General features: G+C 40.0%; 1 protein-coding gene and 1 pseudogene across 1 annotated transcript; both read left to right on the top strand.

The window, feature by feature from the left end:
• Positions 1-431: 431 nt before the first annotated feature.
• LOC129558138 (olfactory receptor-like protein OLF4) lies at positions 432-7,090 on the top strand. Its single transcript, XM_055428996.1, has 5 exons — positions 432-483; positions 568-598; positions 1,430-2,379; positions 6,782-6,843; positions 6,941-7,090. The coding sequence occupies exons 1-5, from the start codon at positions 432-434 to the stop codon at positions 7,088-7,090; spliced, it is 1,245 nt and encodes a 414-aa protein (XP_055284971.1).
• Positions 7,091-7,181: 91 nt separating this feature from the next.
• On the top strand, positions 7,182-13,061 carry LOC129558137 (G patch domain-containing protein 3 pseudogene; annotated as a pseudogene).
• The last annotated feature ends 4,565 nt before the right edge of the window (positions 13,062-17,626 follow it).

Raw genomic sequence — 17,626 nt, forward strand, 5'->3', positions numbered from 1 at the left:
GCAGGAGGTGTTATTTTGTCCTGAGTGTTCAGGGAAGAGCTTTAAACTAGGTGATGTTTGAAGATTCCTGAAGAAAGAGAGAAGAAGCCTTTGTGACGGCAGAAGAAGTGTGTGTCTGGCAAAGCACGCTGCCACTGCTAAGGACTAGACAGAGATGCTTGTTCCACATGTTCAAGTGCAAACAAGGAAGCCAGTGGGGCGAAGGAATAAGTAGGAGGGGGAGTGATTAGAGGTGGTGTCAGGGATGCTGAGGAACAAGGTGGCCTCCCTGCTACAGCTGAACCTTCAGCACGTAGACAATCCCTCCTTGCATGTGGTTCCTTGCACTTTATGAATTTAGTTTAAAACCATCCTGTGAATTATGTCAGTTTCCCGACTTAGTTCCATCATTGACCAACTTCTGACCTCTGTATTATAAGTCATCTTAACATATGAGTACAGACGCCTCTGCTTTAAGAACCGGTCTCTCTTCACAAGGCACAGGTAAACACACACACACACACGCACACACGATGTTCTGGCTTGTGTTATTATCATAAATTTGTCACCCAGATCCCCCCTTGTTAGGCCATGAATGGTTACACATCAAGCTTGTCAGGTAAAATTATTATTCTCCAAATGAATGTATAATTTTCGCCCAGAAGTTCCAGGATTTTTAAAATTTGTGTGTTTTTTAATTGAAGGATAATAGCTTTACAGAATTTTGTTGTTTTCTGTCAAACCTCAACATGAATCAGCCACAGGCATACATATATCCCCTCCCTTCTGAACTTCCCTCCTATTTCCCTCCCCATCCCACCCCAAATTCCAGTTTATAAACTTCCTATAGAACAATAAATTTGGGATTCAGCTTTGGTAAGGCCAATTTCTTCTCGGTATTTAGAGCAAATGAAAAGCATGAAAGAGAAATAAAAAAGAGAAATGAAATGGACATATTCAAATTAAGAGGGAAAATCTCCCATAAACTCAAATGACCCCTGAGACAATGCAACAAAGAAAAGTTGGATATATTAGTACTTACAAGCCAACTTTGCAACAATCTCCTAAAGTTCTAAAGATATATAATGTATATAAGGGATTCCTTGATATGTGATATGTAGATGGATTGTAAGAGCTCTTATTTTTCAGCACCCCATACTCATTGCCTAGACAGCACCTGGAACATTGTTGGCACATAATTTAAATGCCCTGAGAAAATGAAAGAATTTCTCCGTAAATATGAGAATACATGACTTGCCAGGGAAAATGCTGAAAGTCGAACAAGCTTGCTAATTAAAAATACTATAAGAAATTCCACCAAGGGGACTGAATTCATGAACAAATTTTTGAAATTAATATTTTGATAGGTTATTATAAATGGCAGCCCTTCAACAATGTGAGCAATATCTGTGTAAAATATCAGTCATGCTATTTTCCCCTTTCCTCATAGTTACCTTCAGCACACGGTACCAAGGAACCTGACACATGTTTCAGAATTTCTTCTTCTGGGATTTTCAGAGGAACCAAAACTGCAGCCCCTCATATTTGGATCTTTCCTCTCCATGTACCTGATCACTGTGTTTGGAAACCTGCTCATCATCCTGGCTGTCAGCTCAGACCCCCACCTCCACACCCCCATGTACTTCTTCCTCTGCAACCTGTCCTTTGTAGACATCTGTTTCACCTCCACCACCATCCCAAAAATTCTGTGGAACATCCAGACACAGAGCCAAGTTATAACCTATGAAGGCTGCATGATTCAGATGTATTTTTTCATGCTGTCTACAGTGTTGGATGACTTCCTCCTGACTGTAATGGCTTATGACTGCTTTGTGGCCATCTGTCACTCCCTTCACTACACGGTCATCATGAACCCACAACACTGTAGAATTCTGGTTTTGGTTAGCTGGATCATCAGTGTCCTACATTCCTTGTTAGAAACCTTAATGGTATTGACGCTGTCCTTCTGCAGAGAGGTGAAAATCCCTCACTATTTCTGTGAACTCAAACAGTTGATTCAGCTTGCGTGTTCCAGCAACTTTCTTAATGGACTGGTGATGAATTTTGCAGCTGGGCTTCTGGGTGGTGTTCCCCTTGCTGGTATCCTTTACACTTACTGTAAGATAGCTTCCTCAATATGTAGAATCTCATCAGCTCAGGGGAAGTGTAAAGCATTTTGCACCTGTGCATCGCACCTCTCAGTTGTCTCCTTGTTTTACTATACAGCCTTAGGAGTGTATCTTAGCTCTGCTGCTCCCCACAGCCCACACTCAAGTGCAACAGCCTCGGTGATGTACACTGTGGTCACACCCATGCTGAACCCTTTCATCTACAGTCTGAGGAACAGAGACATTAAGAGAGCTCTGAGAGCATTCTTTCAAATATCCGCTATAAAAAAAGGTAATTCACCTGGGCTGAAGAAAAGCCTCAGAATCATAAATTGCTAATCTTTGATCAGGCTGTGGAAGTTGAACTGGCTGTTTCAATTTATTTCCTGGAATTTTCCTTTTTTGACTTCAACTTCTCCATATAATTTATATAACTCAGTTCAGTCTTGTGATATCTCTCATAATTCAAACATTTTTTTTTTTTCATTTTATGGTTTTCCCAGTTTCTTAGATTTATTCTCAGTCTTGGACCTGGATAATTTGTAATTAATCATTTTTTCATATAACTAGATGAATTTCTTAAAACTGCATGCATGCTAAGTCATTTTAGTCAAGTCCAACTCTTTGCGACCCTATGGACTATAGCCTGCCAGGCTCCTCTGTCCATGGGATTCTTCAGGCAAGAATACTGGAGTGGATTGCTGTGCCTTCCTCCACAGGATCTTCCCAACACAGGGATCTAACCTGAATCTCTTATGTCTACCCTGCATGTTCTTTACCACTAGTGCTGCCTGGAAAATCCTTCTTAAAATAATGTATTCTCATGCATTGAACTTGCACTGGTTATCTGTTTAACATATGGTAATATGCATGTTTCAGTGGGGAGGGAGGTGGGAGGGAGTTTAGGATGGGGGTACATTTTGCACCCATGGCTGGTTCATGTTGATGTTATGGCAAAAACCATCACAATTTCATAAAGTAATTGTCCTCCAACTAAAATTAATTAATTAAAAAAGGAAAAAAATATATATTCTCAAATAAAACATATAGCATCAATGACTATTTTTGTTGTTTGTATAAAAATAATCATGAATTGTAGTTCTGCTATGAAAAATAACCACTCTAAGCGTTCATGTCCATTCATGTATTTGTAAAAATTAAAATATCAGACCACAGATTTGATTTTTGTTTGTATCATTTCTTTGTATATAACTACCTTAACTCTTTTTCCTGATATTCTAGACTTTTAAAATGTAGTGTCATTCATAATGTGCAATTTAATTTTTTTCTGATTAAGTTCCTATTATCTTGTTCGCCTCAGTGTCTTCAATACCTACCATATGTGTGCATGCATGCTCAGTTGCTTCATTTGTGTCCGACTCTTTGTGACTCTATGGACTGTAGTCTGCCATGCTCCCCTGTCCATGAAATTTTCCAGGCAAGAATACTAGAGTGGGTTGCCATGCTTTCCTCCAGAGGATCTTCCAGACCCAAGGATAGAACCTGTGTCTCCTGGGTCCCGGGCATTGCAGGCAGATTATTTACCCACTGAACCACCTGGGAAACCCCATACTTACCATCAGTTCAATTCAGTTCAGTCGCTCAGTCGTGTCCAACTCTTTACGACCCCATGAATCACAGCACACCAGGCCTCCCTGTCCATCACCAACTCCCGGAGTTCACTCAAACTCAGGTCCATAGAGTCGATGATGACATCCAGCCATCTCATTCTCTGTCGTCCCCTTCTCCTCCTGCCCCCAATCCCTCCCAGCATCAGAGTCTTTTTCAGTGAGTCAGCTCTTCGCATGAGGTGGCCAAAGTATTGGAGCTTCAGCTTTAGCATCAGTCCTTCCAATGAACACCCAGGATTGATCTCCTTTAAAATGGACTGGTTGGACCTCCTTGCAGTCCAAGGGACTCTCAAGAGTCTTCTCCAGCACCACAGTTCAAAAGCATCAATTCTTTGGTGATCAGCTTTCTTCACAGTCCAACTCTCACATCCATACATGACCACTGGGAAAACCATAGCCTTGACTAGACGGACCTTTGTTAGCAAGGTAACGTCTCCGCTTTTTAATATACTATCTAGATAGATCATAACTTTCCTTCCAAGGAGTAAGCGTCTTTTAATTTCATGACTGCAATCAGCATCTGCAGTGATTTTGGAGCCCCCTAAAATAAAGTCTGACACTGTTTCCACTGTTTTCCCATCTATTTCCCATGAAGTGATGGGACCAGATGCCATGATCTTTGTTTTCTGAATGTTGAGCTTTAAGCCAACCTTTTCACTCTCCTCTTTCACTTTCATCAAGAGGCTTTTTAGTTCTTCTTCACTTTCTGCCATAAGGGTGGTGTCACCTGCATATCTTAGATTATTGATAATGCTCCTGGCAATCTTGATTCGAGCCTGTGCTTCTTCCAGCCCAGGGTTCCTCATGATGTACTCCACATATAAGTTAAATAAGCAGGGTGACAATATACAGCCTTGACATACTCCTTTTCCTATTTGGAACCAGTCTGTTGTTCCATGTCCAGTTCTAACTGTTGCTTCCTGACCTGCATACAGGTTTCTCAAGAGGCAGGTCAGGTGGTCTGGGATTCCCATCTCTTTCAGAATGTTCCACAGTTTATTGTGATCCACACAGTCAAAGGCCTTGGCATAGTCAATGAAGCAGAAATAGATGTTTTTCTGGAACTCTCTTGCTTTCTCCATGATCCAGCGGATGTTGGTCATTTGATCTCTGGTGCCTCTGCCTTTTCTAAAACCTGCTTGACCATCTGGAAGTTCACGGTTCACATATAGCTGAAGCCTGGCTTGGAGAATTTTGAGCATGACTTTACTAGCATGTGAGATGAGTGCAATTGTGCGGTAGTTTGAGCATTCTTTGACATTGCCTTTCTTTGGGATTGGAATGAAAATTGACCTTTTCTAGTCCTGTGACCACTGCTGAGTTTTCCAAATTTGCTGGCATATTGAGTGCAGCACTGTCACAGCATCATCTTTCAGGATTTGAAATAGCTCAACTGGAATTCCACCACCTCCACTAGCTTTGTTCGTAGTGATGCTTTTTAAGGCCCACTTGACTTCACATTCCAAAATGTCTGGCTCTAGGTCAGTGATCACACCATCGTGATTATCTGGGTCGTGAAGATCTTTTGTGTACAGTTCTTCTGTGTATTCTTGCCACCTCTTCTTAATATCTTCTGCATCTGTTAGGCCATACCATTTCTGTCCTTTATTGAGCCCATCTTTGCATGAAATGTTCCCTTTGTATCTCTAATTTTCTTGAAGAGATCTGTTGTTTTTCCTATTCTGTTGTTTTCCTCTATTTTTTTGCACTGATCGCTGAAGAAGGCTTTCTTATCTCACCTTGCTATTCTTTGGATCTCTGCATTCAAATGCTTATATCTTTCCTTTTCTCATTTGCTTTTCGCTTCTCTTCTTTTCACAGCTATTTGTAAGGCCTCCTCAGACAGCCATTTTGCTTTTTTTTGCATTTCTTTTCCATGGGGATGGTCTTGGTCCCTGTCTCCTGTACAATGTCACAAACCTCCTTCCATAGTTCATCAGGCACTCTGTATATCAGATCTAGTCCCTTAAATCTATTTCTCACTTCCACTGTATAATCATAAAGGATTTGATTTAGGTCATATCTGAATGGTGTAGTGGTTTTCCCTACTTTCTTCAATTTAAGTCTGAATTTGGCAATAAGGAGTTCATGATCTGAGCCACAGTCAGCTCCTGGTCTTGTTTTTGCTAACTGTATAGAGCTTCTCCGTCTTTGGCTGCAAAGAATATAATCAATCTGATTTCGGTGTTGACCATCTGGTGATGTCCATGTGTAGAGTCTTCTTTTGTGTTGTTGGAAGAGGGTGTTTGCTATCACCAGTGCTTTCTCTTGGCAAAACTCTATTAGCCTTTGCCCTGCTTCATTTCGTGCTCCAAGGCCAAATTTGCCTGTTACTCCAGATGTTTCTTGACTTCCTACTTTTGCATTCCAGTTCCTTATAATGAAAGGACATCTTTTTTGGGTGTTAGTTCTAAAAGGTCTTTTAGGTCTTCATAGAACCATTCAACTTCAGCTTCTTCATTGTTACTGGTTGGGGCATAGACTTGGATTACTGTAACATTGAATGGTTTGCCTTGGAAACGAACAGAAATCATTCTGTCGTTTTTGAGATTGCATCCAAGTACTGCATTTCGGACTCTTTTGTTGACTATTCCAGGGTCCTATGCTATATTGCTCTTTACAGCATCGGACCTTGCTTCTATCACCAGTCACATCTACAACTGGGTACTGGTTTTGCTTTGGCTCCATCCCTTCATTCTTTCTGGAGTTATTTCTCCACTGATCTCCAGCAGCATACTGGGCACCTACAGACCTGGGGAATTCCTCATTCAGTATCCTTTCATTTCGCCTTTTGATACTGTTCATGGGGTTCTCAAGGCAAGTATACTGAAGTGGTTTGCCATTCCTTTCTCCAGTGGACCAGATTCTGTCAGACGTCTCCACCATAACCCTCCTGTCTTGGGTGGCCCCACACGGCATGGCTTAGTTTCATTGAGTTAAACAAGGCTGTGGTCGGTGTGATCAGATCGACTAGTTTTCTGTGATTATGATTTCAGTGTGTCTGCCCTCTGATGCCCCCTCGCAATACCTACTGTCTTATTTGGGTTTCTCTTACCTTGATAGTGGGGTATTTCTTCACGGCTGCTCCAGCAGATGCAGCTGCTATACCTTACCTTGGACGAGGGGTATCTCCTCATGGCACCCCCTCCTGACCTTGAACGTGCTTAGCTCATCTTGGCCCTCCGGTGCCCGCACAGCCACCGCCTCTTGGATGTGGGGTAGCTCCTCTTGGCCGCAGCTCCTGACCTCCGGCGTGGGGTAGCTGTTCTCGGCCACGCTTCTGTGCATGGTCGGTTGCGCCCAGAGCCGGCGTCTCGCTTCTGTGCCACCGGAGCCGGCGAACTTACCATAGTCAATGGCAAAAATAGATGATCAAATGCATGTATCCATGTGGTATCCCCAAGGCAATACACTTTTTGAACTTTTTTCCTGATTTTTAAATCTGAAGTAGAGTTGATTCACAATGTCGTATTTATTTCAGGTGCATAACACACTGATTCAGTATTTTTACAGATTTTATTTCACTAAAAGTTAATAAAAGATAATGCCTATAATTTCCTGTGCTACACTATATATTCTTGTTCCTTGCTTATACAGTAGTTTTGATCTTTTTCCCATACTGCTAATTTGCTCATATGCCATTCTCTTTACAGTCTGGTAACTTTTAGTTTGTGTTCTGCATCTGTGAGTATGTTACTGTTTGCATGTATTCTCACTGTACTATTTTTAAGATTCCATATGATCATTTACCATACATCATGTTATATCATACACTATTTTTTCTTTCTCTGACTTATTTCACAAAACATAATAAAAGTAAGGTCCATCCACATGGCTTCAAATAGCAGAATTTCATTCTTTTTAATGTCTGAGTAACATTTCATTATTTATACATATTAATGTTTATTTATTTCTGTCACACATTCTTTATATACTTGTCTATTGATGGACATTTGCGCTGCTTCCATATTTTGGCTATTGTAAATAGTGCTTCAATGAACATTAGGGTGCATGTATCTTTTCAAATTTGTGCTTTTATATTTTGGGGGGATATATCCCTAAGAATAGTTTCCAGGATCATATACTAGTTCTATTTTCAGGTCATTGAGAAACCTCCCTACTGTTTTCCATAGTGAATGAGTGAGTGAGTGAAGGCCACTCAGTCGTGTCTGACTGTTTGCAACCCCATGGACTATACAGTCCATAGAATTCTCCAGGCCAGAATACTGGAGTGGGTAGCTTTTCCTTTTTTCAGGGAATCTTCCCAACCCAGCGATCAAACCCAGGTCTCCCACATTGCAGGCAGATTCTTTACCAGCTGAGCCACAAGGGAAGCCCAAGAATACTGAAGTGGGTAGACTATCCCTTTTGCAGCAGATCTTCCCAACCGAGGAATTGAACCGGGTCTCCTGCATTACAGGCAGATTCTTTACCAACTGAGCTATGAGGGAAGCCCATTTTCCTTAGTGGCTGTATCAATTTACAATCCCAACTATATCAATGGACAGATGGTCCAAACAGAAAATCAATAAGGCAATAGTTGTCTTAGATGACATCAGTGACTTAATTAAGCCAGTTGGATAATAGGTAACACAAATTTGCATAAATACTTGACATAAAGAATGTGACCTCTCCTTTCCAGAGAGGACATACGCTTCCCTTTGGCCCATTCATGTTGATGTATGGCAGAGGCCATCACAATATTGTGAAATACGATATAGTTAAGTCTTAAAATGTACTTTACATTCATGGGCAGAATATTGTTTTACATGTTATACACCAACTCTTTAAATTATGGAAAATCAATATTCAAGTGAGAGGAGGTTTATATATTGGTGTGAAGGAGTCAATGGCCTATTTTATGTGCTTTTATTAGATTATCTTCTGGTTTCTGGTTGAAAACTTAGAGTGCTGTCTACACATGAATTCTGCTGCTGCCCTAAAGAAATATCGTCCTATTTTCTAAGCTAGTCATAATACTAACTTAGGAGAAATGCATGTACATTACAAATAAGAAACATTTTATGTCCTCTCTATGATAAAGAATCTCTTCAGTCTTTATAATAAAAGGGTGACTCGCAAGAACAATTAATTCCTGTCTAGTCCTGTGTTTCAGGGTCATAAGTTTTTCTCCACAAACATTCATTTTTTTTCAAACTCCTCTGGTTACCTGGAAGGGAACTTTAATGGAGTTACCCTTTAATAATGTGATCTAAATTAAACTTGCATAACAAAATTGTCATTAATGTTGTCTCGAGAGCAAATCAAATGTCAAAAGTAAGAAACATCAAGTTATTTTAATTGTCTTTACTTCTGCTCATTTGGGTTGTTGTATCAGTAAGCTCTTGTTGCATAACAAGCCATTCTTTTTAAAAAAAATATTCTATTGAGGTACAGTTGATTTACAATGTTGTGTCAATTTCTGCTCTACAGAGAAGTGATTCAGTTATACACATATATGCTTTATTTTTATACCCCTTTTCATTATGCTTTATCACAGGATACTGAATATAGTTCCTGTGCTATACAGTAGGACCTTGCTGTTTATTCATCCTAAATATAATAACTTGTATCTGTTAATCCCAAACTTTCAATCCATCCCCGCTACACTCCCTCTCCCTTGGCAACTGCAAGTCTGTTCTCTATATCTGTGAGTCTGTTTATGTTTCAGAGATAAAGAGACATTTGTGTACATTTGTGTCATATTTTAGATTCTTCATATAAGTGATATCATATGGTGTTCACAACAAGCCATTATGAAAGCAAACAATTTGACATGTTTTGCTAACATGAAATTGTATGGTGATCTTTTTTCTGGTGCAAATAAAAATTGTTTGCCTCAAAAATTTCTTGTGTCTGAGGTAGACCTGTATTGCCAAATATTTCTATCTTAGTTCAGTTTTAGTATATCTCATAGATTCAAGTATGTGATATTTTTATTTTCATTTGTCTTCAGGTGATTCTCTATTTCTCCCATGGTATTTTTATTAACCTCATAGTTGTTCATTAGCATGTGTTTCAATTTTCATATAGTTCTGTATTTTGTTTCCATCTTTCCTCTTTTATTTGATTTCTAGTTTTATATCCTAGTGATTGGAAGAGAAGCTTGATGCGATTCAAAACTTCCAAAATTTGTTGAGGCTAGTTTTGTATCCCCAAAACATGGCTTATTCTTGAGAATGTCCCATGTACACTTGAGAAAAATGTGTATTCTTCTGCATTAGGATGGAATGTTCTATATAAATATATCAGACACATCTGGCCTTATGTTTAATTTAGCTGATACCTATTTTTTGACTTTCTATCTGGATGATATTTATTCATATATCAGGATTGTTAAAGTCATGGGCTATTATTGTGTTACTGTCAATTTCTCCCTTTAGGTCTATTAACTGTTGTTTTATATGTTTGGTGTTCCTATGTTAGGTGCTTGTAAATAAAAACAAGTTATGTGTTCTTGATGAACTGTTCCCTGTAGCATTATATTCTGTCCATTTTTGTCTTTTGTTTCCTCTTTTGTCTTGAAATCCGTTTTTTTCTGATATGATTATGGCTACACCTTTTATGTTGCCATTTGCTTGGGCTATCCTTCTCCATCACTTAATTTTAAATCTATGTCTTTAGACATGAAGAGCCTCTTGGGTTCAGTATGTATGTGGGTCTTGTATTTTAATCCATCCATACACTCTATATTTTCGATAGGTGCATTCGACACGTTTAGAATGATTGTTGACAGATGAGGATTTAGTACTGCTATTTTATCTTTTCTATTCTGGTTATTCTATTCCCCACCCTCCTTTTTCGTTTTTCCTGAGTTTCTGTCTGTCATTTAAATTTGGCCATTTTTCTATCATTTTTTTTTTCTTTTTATTTATTTATTTTTTTAATTGGGGGCTAATTATTTTACAATATTATATTGGTTGGTTTTGCCATACATTGACATGAATCCGCCCCGAGTGTACATGAGTTCCCCTTCCTGAACCCCCCCTCCCACCTCCCTCCGCCTCTTATCCTCCCTCTGGGTCATCCCCTTGCACCAGCCCCGAGGATCCTGTATTTTAATCAGCTTCCTCTTTTTTGATGTTTTGAGTCATTAGTCTGGATTTATGTTTTGTGACTACCGCGGATTTGTGGCAAACATCTCATAGATAAAAATAGTCCTTTTCCCACTGATAGCATCTTATTTTTGTTGCACACATAGGTTCCTTAGTTTTCCTTTTCCCGTTTTGTGTTTTAGTTGTCTTTTTATGTTGTGAGCTTGTTACCTAATTGAAGTAGCCGTAATTGTTTTCTGCTTTTTGTCCTCTTTGCACATTACACTATAATAAGGTATTTAAAAATCTATTCTGTAGTATTTTATAATTTTATGACTCTATTTGTCACCTTACTCAAAGTTTTGTGTGCTTTTGACTTTTTTGTTTCATGTTGAAGACCTTCTTTCTATATTTCTTGTAGGTTAGGTCTAGTGTTGCTAAACTTCCTTAGCATTTGTTTGTATGAAAAAGTATTTCTCCTTCATATCTTAATGATAATTTTTATGGATAGAATATTTTGGGGTGAAAGTTTTTCTCTTTCAGAATTTTGAGAATGCCATTCCACTCCCTCCCGGCTTGTAGGATTTCTGCTGTGAAATCTTCTTTTAGTCTAGTGAGTGTTTCATGAAGGCTACCATTCTGTTTTCTCTGTCTCAGGCTATAAATTATTTTTTTGTTAATGATTTTTGACAACTTTAATATGATGTGTCCTGGGGAAGGTCTTTGTGCATTGAAGTAATTAGATGGTCTTAACTTTATGCATTCGTACATCCAATTCTTTGCCCAAGTTTGGGAAATTCTCAGTTTTATTTATCTGAATAAACTCTCTACACTTTTCTTTTTTCTCTTCTCCTTTTCAGACACTCATTACCTTAAAGTGGCCCTTCTTTAAAGAGTCAGTTACCTCTCATTGGATATCCTCATTTTTTAATATCTCATTTCTCTTTCTTCTTCTACTTGTATCATGTCTAGCTTTCCATCTTCAAACTTAATAACTCTGTCCTATTTCCAATGATTTCTAATGCATTTTTCATCTGGCTTATTGTTTGTTTTTCAGCTCTGGAATTTCTGTTTAGTTTTATCTTAAAGTTTCAATATTTTGGAAAAGCATTTCTTCTGGTCATTAATCGTATTCCTGGGTTCATTCAGCTGCTTTTCTCACTTTCCTTGTGTTGAATTTCTTCACGACAGTGTTGAAGCTTGGCTCTGGACAGTTGTTGCTTTCTTTTTGTGGTAGTGTTTCTGTGGTTCTTTCTCGTGTTTGGTGTGCTGTTCCTCTCAAGTGGTGCCTTTGAAAAATGGCACCTTCTACTAAATTAAGTTCCCTAAGACAGGTTCCTCCCGGCGCTATGGCAATGTGCCCTTCACTTACGAGGACTCAGAGACTGTGGAGCAAGAAGAGTTTGTGTACACAGCCGAGGGTGAGGAAATACCCCAGGGAAGCTGCTTGGCAGACGTACCATCCAACTCCTGTGAAGAGCCAGAGGAGGAAGACGAAGAGTCACACTCAGATGACTACGACTACCGGGGTGAGGAGTGGGAGCGGCCCGAGGCACTGCATGAGGACGTGACCGGGCAGGAGCGGACCACTGAGCGGCTCTTTGAGGAGGAGATAGAGCTCAAGTGGGAGAAGGGCGGCTCTGGCCTGGTGTTTTACACCGACGCCCAGTTCTGGCAGGAGGAGGGAGACTTTGATGAACAGACAGCTGATGACTGGGATGTGGACATGAGCGTGTACTACGATGCAGATGGTGGAGACAAAGATGCCCGAGACTCTGTCCAAATGCGTCTGGAACGGAGGCTCCGTGATGGCCAGGAGGCCGGCTCTGTGTTCAGACACCAGGTGGGCACCTTCGAGCGCCATACCAAGGGCATTGGGCGGAAGGTGCTGGAACGGCAGGGCTGGGCTGAGGGCCAGGGCCTGGGCAGCCAGTGCTCAGGTGTTCCCGATGCCCTGGATAATGAAGGCCAGCACCCCAGATGCAAGCGTGGATTGGGGTACTATGGAGAGAAGCTCCAGCAATTTGGGCAACCGAAGAGGCCCCGTGGAACTGGCTTGGGGCTCATCTCCACCATCTACGATGAACCCCGACCCCAGGACCAAGGAGAGTCGCTGCTCCGCCGCCAGCCACCCACCAGCATGAAATTTCGCACAGACGTGGCTTTTGTGAGGAGTTCCAACCGTGCCTTGAACAGCCTCTCAGAGCCTGAGTAACAGGTTCAAGGACTCCCCCTTAATCAGGATCACTCATAACTGCACAGTGGCAGCCCTGTGCCCAGCCTTATCTTCCACTGAAGGCAGAAAGAACTCTGGGAGCAGCAGTCTGCACGTTGTTCAGGATGCTTTGTTCAGAACTTGCCTTCTGGTTGTCTACCTCAGGGACATTTTTACAAAAGGCCCCCGTTATATCCTCCTCTTTAATGAAAGGGCTTAATGGCTGGGCTTCCCTGGTGGCTCAAAGGTTAAAGCACCTGCCCCCAATGCGGGAGACCCGGGTTCGATCCCTGGGTCGGGAAGATCCCCTGGAGAAGGAAATGGTAACCCACTCCAGTATTCTTGCCTGGAGAATCCCATGGGCGGAGAAGCCTGGTAGGCTACAGTCCACGGGGTCGCATAGAGTCGGATACGACTGAGTGATGGAACGGAACTAAATTAGAAATGTGTTGCTTTTTTAATCCACTAGGTGGCATAACTTTTTCTTTTGTCTTTTGGGTTTTCAATCTTCCTACCTGAGCAGCCCTTGATTCTCACTTGAAAGTAAGCACTTTCCAACCTCTGTCAAAGATGTTCTCTTTCATCCTAATTATAGTCTCCTGTGCCTCTGGGACGGAGAAGGCAATGGCAAGCCACTCCAGTACTATTGCCTAGAAAATCCCATGGATGAAGGAGCCTGGTAGGCTGCAGTCCGTGGGGTCGCTAAGGGTCGGACACGACTGAGCGACCCGTGCTTGCTGCCACTGTTACCGGTATGCTGCCTGGGCCACAGGGATGAAGGCTCTTCTAATGGGTCTGAGAAATCCTAAGTTGCAGGATCTATCACCCTCTTGTAGGTAGTTGGCTTCTCCTATATGTCCCCACCTTAAAAATACAGGTTTGTGGAGTTCTCCGATAACCTGGTATGTTGTGCAGAGGCACCTTTCTTGTGTTGTGGAAGTTTTCTTGACTGTTGATTGAAGGGGAGAGAGAAAAGGAGTCTTTCAGTAAGCCATGATGTAGAAGGCAAGATACTTTAAATAGAAAAAACCAAAGTCTCCACCAAAAGTGTATTAGAACTATTAAATGAAATCAGAAAAGTTGCAAGATAAAATTTTAATATACAGAAATCTATAGCTCCCTATACACTAATAATCAACTATAAGAAGGAGAAAGGTTAAAAATATATAGTTAAAATCAAATTTAAAAAATGCCTAGAAATAACCTTAACCAATGAGGTGAAAGATCTGTATTCCAAAATTTATAAAACATTAATGAATTAAATCAAAGATAACACAAAGAAATGAAAAGACATTCCTGTGCTTTTGCAGTGGAAGAAGTAATACTCTTAAAATGACATACAATCAAAAGCAATCTACAGATTTGATGCACTCTGAATCAAAATACTCATGATATTTTTCACAGAAGTACAACAAAATCCTAAAATTCACATGAAACTACAAGAGACCCAGAATTGTGAAAGCAATCCTGGGGAAACGACAATAACAACAAGAAAGCTGGAGTCGTGAGGATCCCAGACTTCAGACTATCCTATCAATACCAAGATATGACAATCAGAACTGCATGGTACTGGCACAAAAACTGACACATAAGTCAATAGATCAGGATAGAGATCCCAGCAATAAACCCAAACAGTTGTGACCAATTAATCTATGACAAAGGAGGAGCCAAGAATGTACCATGGAGAAGACATCAGTCTCTTCAACAAGTTGCACTGCCAAAACTGAATGGACATTTGTGCGTGCTCAGTCATGTCCAGCTCTTTGTAACCTCGTGGATAAACCCTCCAGGCTTCCCTGCTGGTGGGATTTTTCCAGGCAAAAATACTGGAGTGGATCGCCATTTCCTTCTCCAGGGGATCTTCCTGACTCAAGGATAGAACCTGTGTTTCCTGTACTGGTGGGCAGAATCTTTACCACAGAGCCTCTTGAGACATTGGTGAAAATTAAGCAGCCATGTGTAAAACAATGAGATTAGAACATTTCCTCACACCACATATGAAAAAAAATTCAAGATAGATTATGGACCTAGATGTGAGACCTGAATCATAAAATTCTGAGTAGTGAGAACATGGGCAGAATATTTTTTGGTGTAAATCATAGCAATATTGTTTTGGATCTCTGTCTTTTGGTTAAGGAAATAAAAGCAAAAATAAGCAAATGGAACTTAATTAAATTTAAAAGTTTTTTCACAGCAAAGGAAGCCATCTAAAAAATGAAAAGACATCTATGGGATGGGGTAAAATATTGCAAATTATATCACTGGCAGGGATAAAAATCCATATAAACAGTTCATACAACTCAATATGAAAATAAAAAATTCAATAAAAAATGGGTAAAAGACCTGAATAGACAATTTTTTCCCTAAAGAAAACATATCGATGAATAACCAACACATGAAAAGTTGATCAGTATCACTATTTCCTAGAGAAATGCAAACCAAAAAAGAATGAGATGTCACCTTGCACTTGTGGGGATAGCTATTATCAAAGAGTCTACAATCAATGAATTTTGAAGAGGATCTCAAGAAAAGGAAACCCTGTACACTGTTGGTAGGAATGTAAATTGGTGCAGCCACTATAGAAAACAGTACAGAATTTCCTCAAAAACTAGAAATAGAACTATGCTTTAATTAAGCAATTCCACTTCTGAGTATTTATCCAAAAGATGTAAAAAACACTAAATAATATGTATTGCTATATCCACTGCCACATAGTCAAGATAGTCAGCATATGGTTTCAACCTAAGTGTTCATTGGCAGAAGACTGGACAAAGATAATGTGTTCTATACAATAGAATACTATGTAGGTATAAAACAGTGAAATCTCACTATTTGCAACAATATGGCTAGACCTAGAGGGTATGGTTGTCTGAGGAGGCCTTACAAACAGCTAAGAAAAGAAGAAAAGCTAAAGGAAAAGGAGAAAGAGCTTGCTCAAATTCATGTCTATTGAATCAGTTATGCCATTAAACTGTCTCATCCTCTGTCTTCCCCTTCTCTTCCTGCCTTCAATCTTTCCCTGCATCAGAGTCTTTTCCAATGAGTCAGTTCTTCACATCAGATGACCAAATTATTGGAGTTTCAGCTTCAGCATCAGTCCTTCCAATGGATATTCAGGACTGATTTCCTTTAGGATGGACTGGTTAGATCTCCTTGCAGTCCAAGGGACTCTCAAGAGTCTTTTCCAACACCACAGTTCAAAAGCATCAATTCTTCGGCACTCAGTTTTCTTTATAGTCCAACTCTCACATCCATACGTGACTACCAGAAAAATCATCGCCTTGACTAGATGGACCTTTGTTGGCAAAGTAATGTCTCTGTTTTTTAATATGCTGTTTAGGTTGGCCATAGCTTTTCTTCCAAGGGGCAAGCATCTTTTAATTTCATGGCTGCAGTCACCATCTGCAGTGAGTTTGGAGCCCCCCAAAATAAAGTCTGCCTCTATTTCCACAATTTCCCCATCTATTTGCCATGAAGTGATGGGACCAGATGCGATGATCTTAGTTTTCTGAATGTTGAGGTTTAAGCCAACTTTTTCACTCTCCTCTTTCACTTTCATCAAGAGGCTCTTGAGTTCTTCTTCACTTTCTGCCATAAGGGTGGTGCCATCTGCATATCTGAGGTTATTGATATTTCTCCTGGCAATCTTGATTCCAGCTTGTGCTTCCTCCACCCCAGTGATTCTCATGATGCATATAAGTTAAATAAGCAGAGTGACAGTATACAGCCTTGATGTACTCCTTTCCTAATTTGGAACCAGTCTGCTGTTCCATATCTGGTTCTAACTGTTGCTCCTTAAACTGCATGCAGATTTCTCAGGAGGCAGGTAAGATGGGCTGGTATTCCCATCTCTTGAAGAATTTCCACAGTTTGTTGTGATCTACACAGTCAAAGGCTTTGGCACAATCAATAAAGCAAAAGGAGATGTTTTTCTGGTATTCTCTTGCTTTTTCGATGATCCAGCAAATGTTGGCAATTTGATCTCTGGTTCTTCTGCCTTTTCTAAATCCAGCTTGCACATCTGGAAGTTCATGGTTCACGTCCTATTGAAGCCTGGCTTGGAGAATTTTGAGCAATACTTTGTTAGCATGTGAAATGAGTGCAATTGTGCGGTATTTTGAACATTCTTTGACATTACCTTTCTTCGGGATTGGAATGAGTACTTGAAAACTGATTCCAAATAGCATATGATAAAGAAAAATCCAATTCTTTGCTTGAATGAAGTAAACCAGAAATACAAAAGAAAAGGACTTGAACAGGCAGTTTTCCATAGAGAAAGTAGCTGTCTAATTTATCCACAAATATAATCAGTCCTACAGGAAATGGAATAATTGCAAAGTAAGCTCATTAGCACACACCTTTTCATAAAGTAAATATATTTTTATTTGAATACTAAAAGAGGAAAGATGCTGTGAACTATATATCTCATGAACTGCTCTCATGAAAAACTGTCAGCATTCTTTGGTCTGGATATTTGTCATCAGAGTCAAATATGCTCTGTATTTTCAAAAGTGTCCTTGTATCACTATACATCCCTCCATTGTTAATACCCTACTCCTTTATTTCAGTTAGTCACATAGATCCTTGGAATTAGTTTCTATTTTTAGTGGAAACACTTTTTACCTCCTATATTCTTTTCAAATCAAACTTCCATTTTCA

This window comes from Moschus berezovskii, chromosome 8, assembly GCF_049115385.1.
Source record: "Moschus berezovskii isolate FMDL1 chromosome 8, NW_MosBer_1.0, whole genome shotgun sequence".
Lineage (NCBI taxonomy): Eukaryota > Metazoa > Chordata > Mammalia > Artiodactyla > Moschidae > Moschus > Moschus berezovskii.

Coding starts and splice junctions, on each gene's coding strand:
- LOC129558138 (XM_055428996.1), top strand. CDS start 432: ATGAGTACAGACGCCTCTGCTTTAAGAACCGGTCTCTCTTCACAAGGC. Junction 484..567: donor TCTCTCTTCACAAGGCACAG/GTAAACACACAC, acceptor CCCCCTTGTTAG/GCCATGAATGGTTACACATC. Junction 6,844..6,940: donor TACCTTACCTTGGACGAGGG/GTATCTCCTCAT, acceptor GATGTGGGGTAG/CTCCTCTTGGCCGCAGCTCC.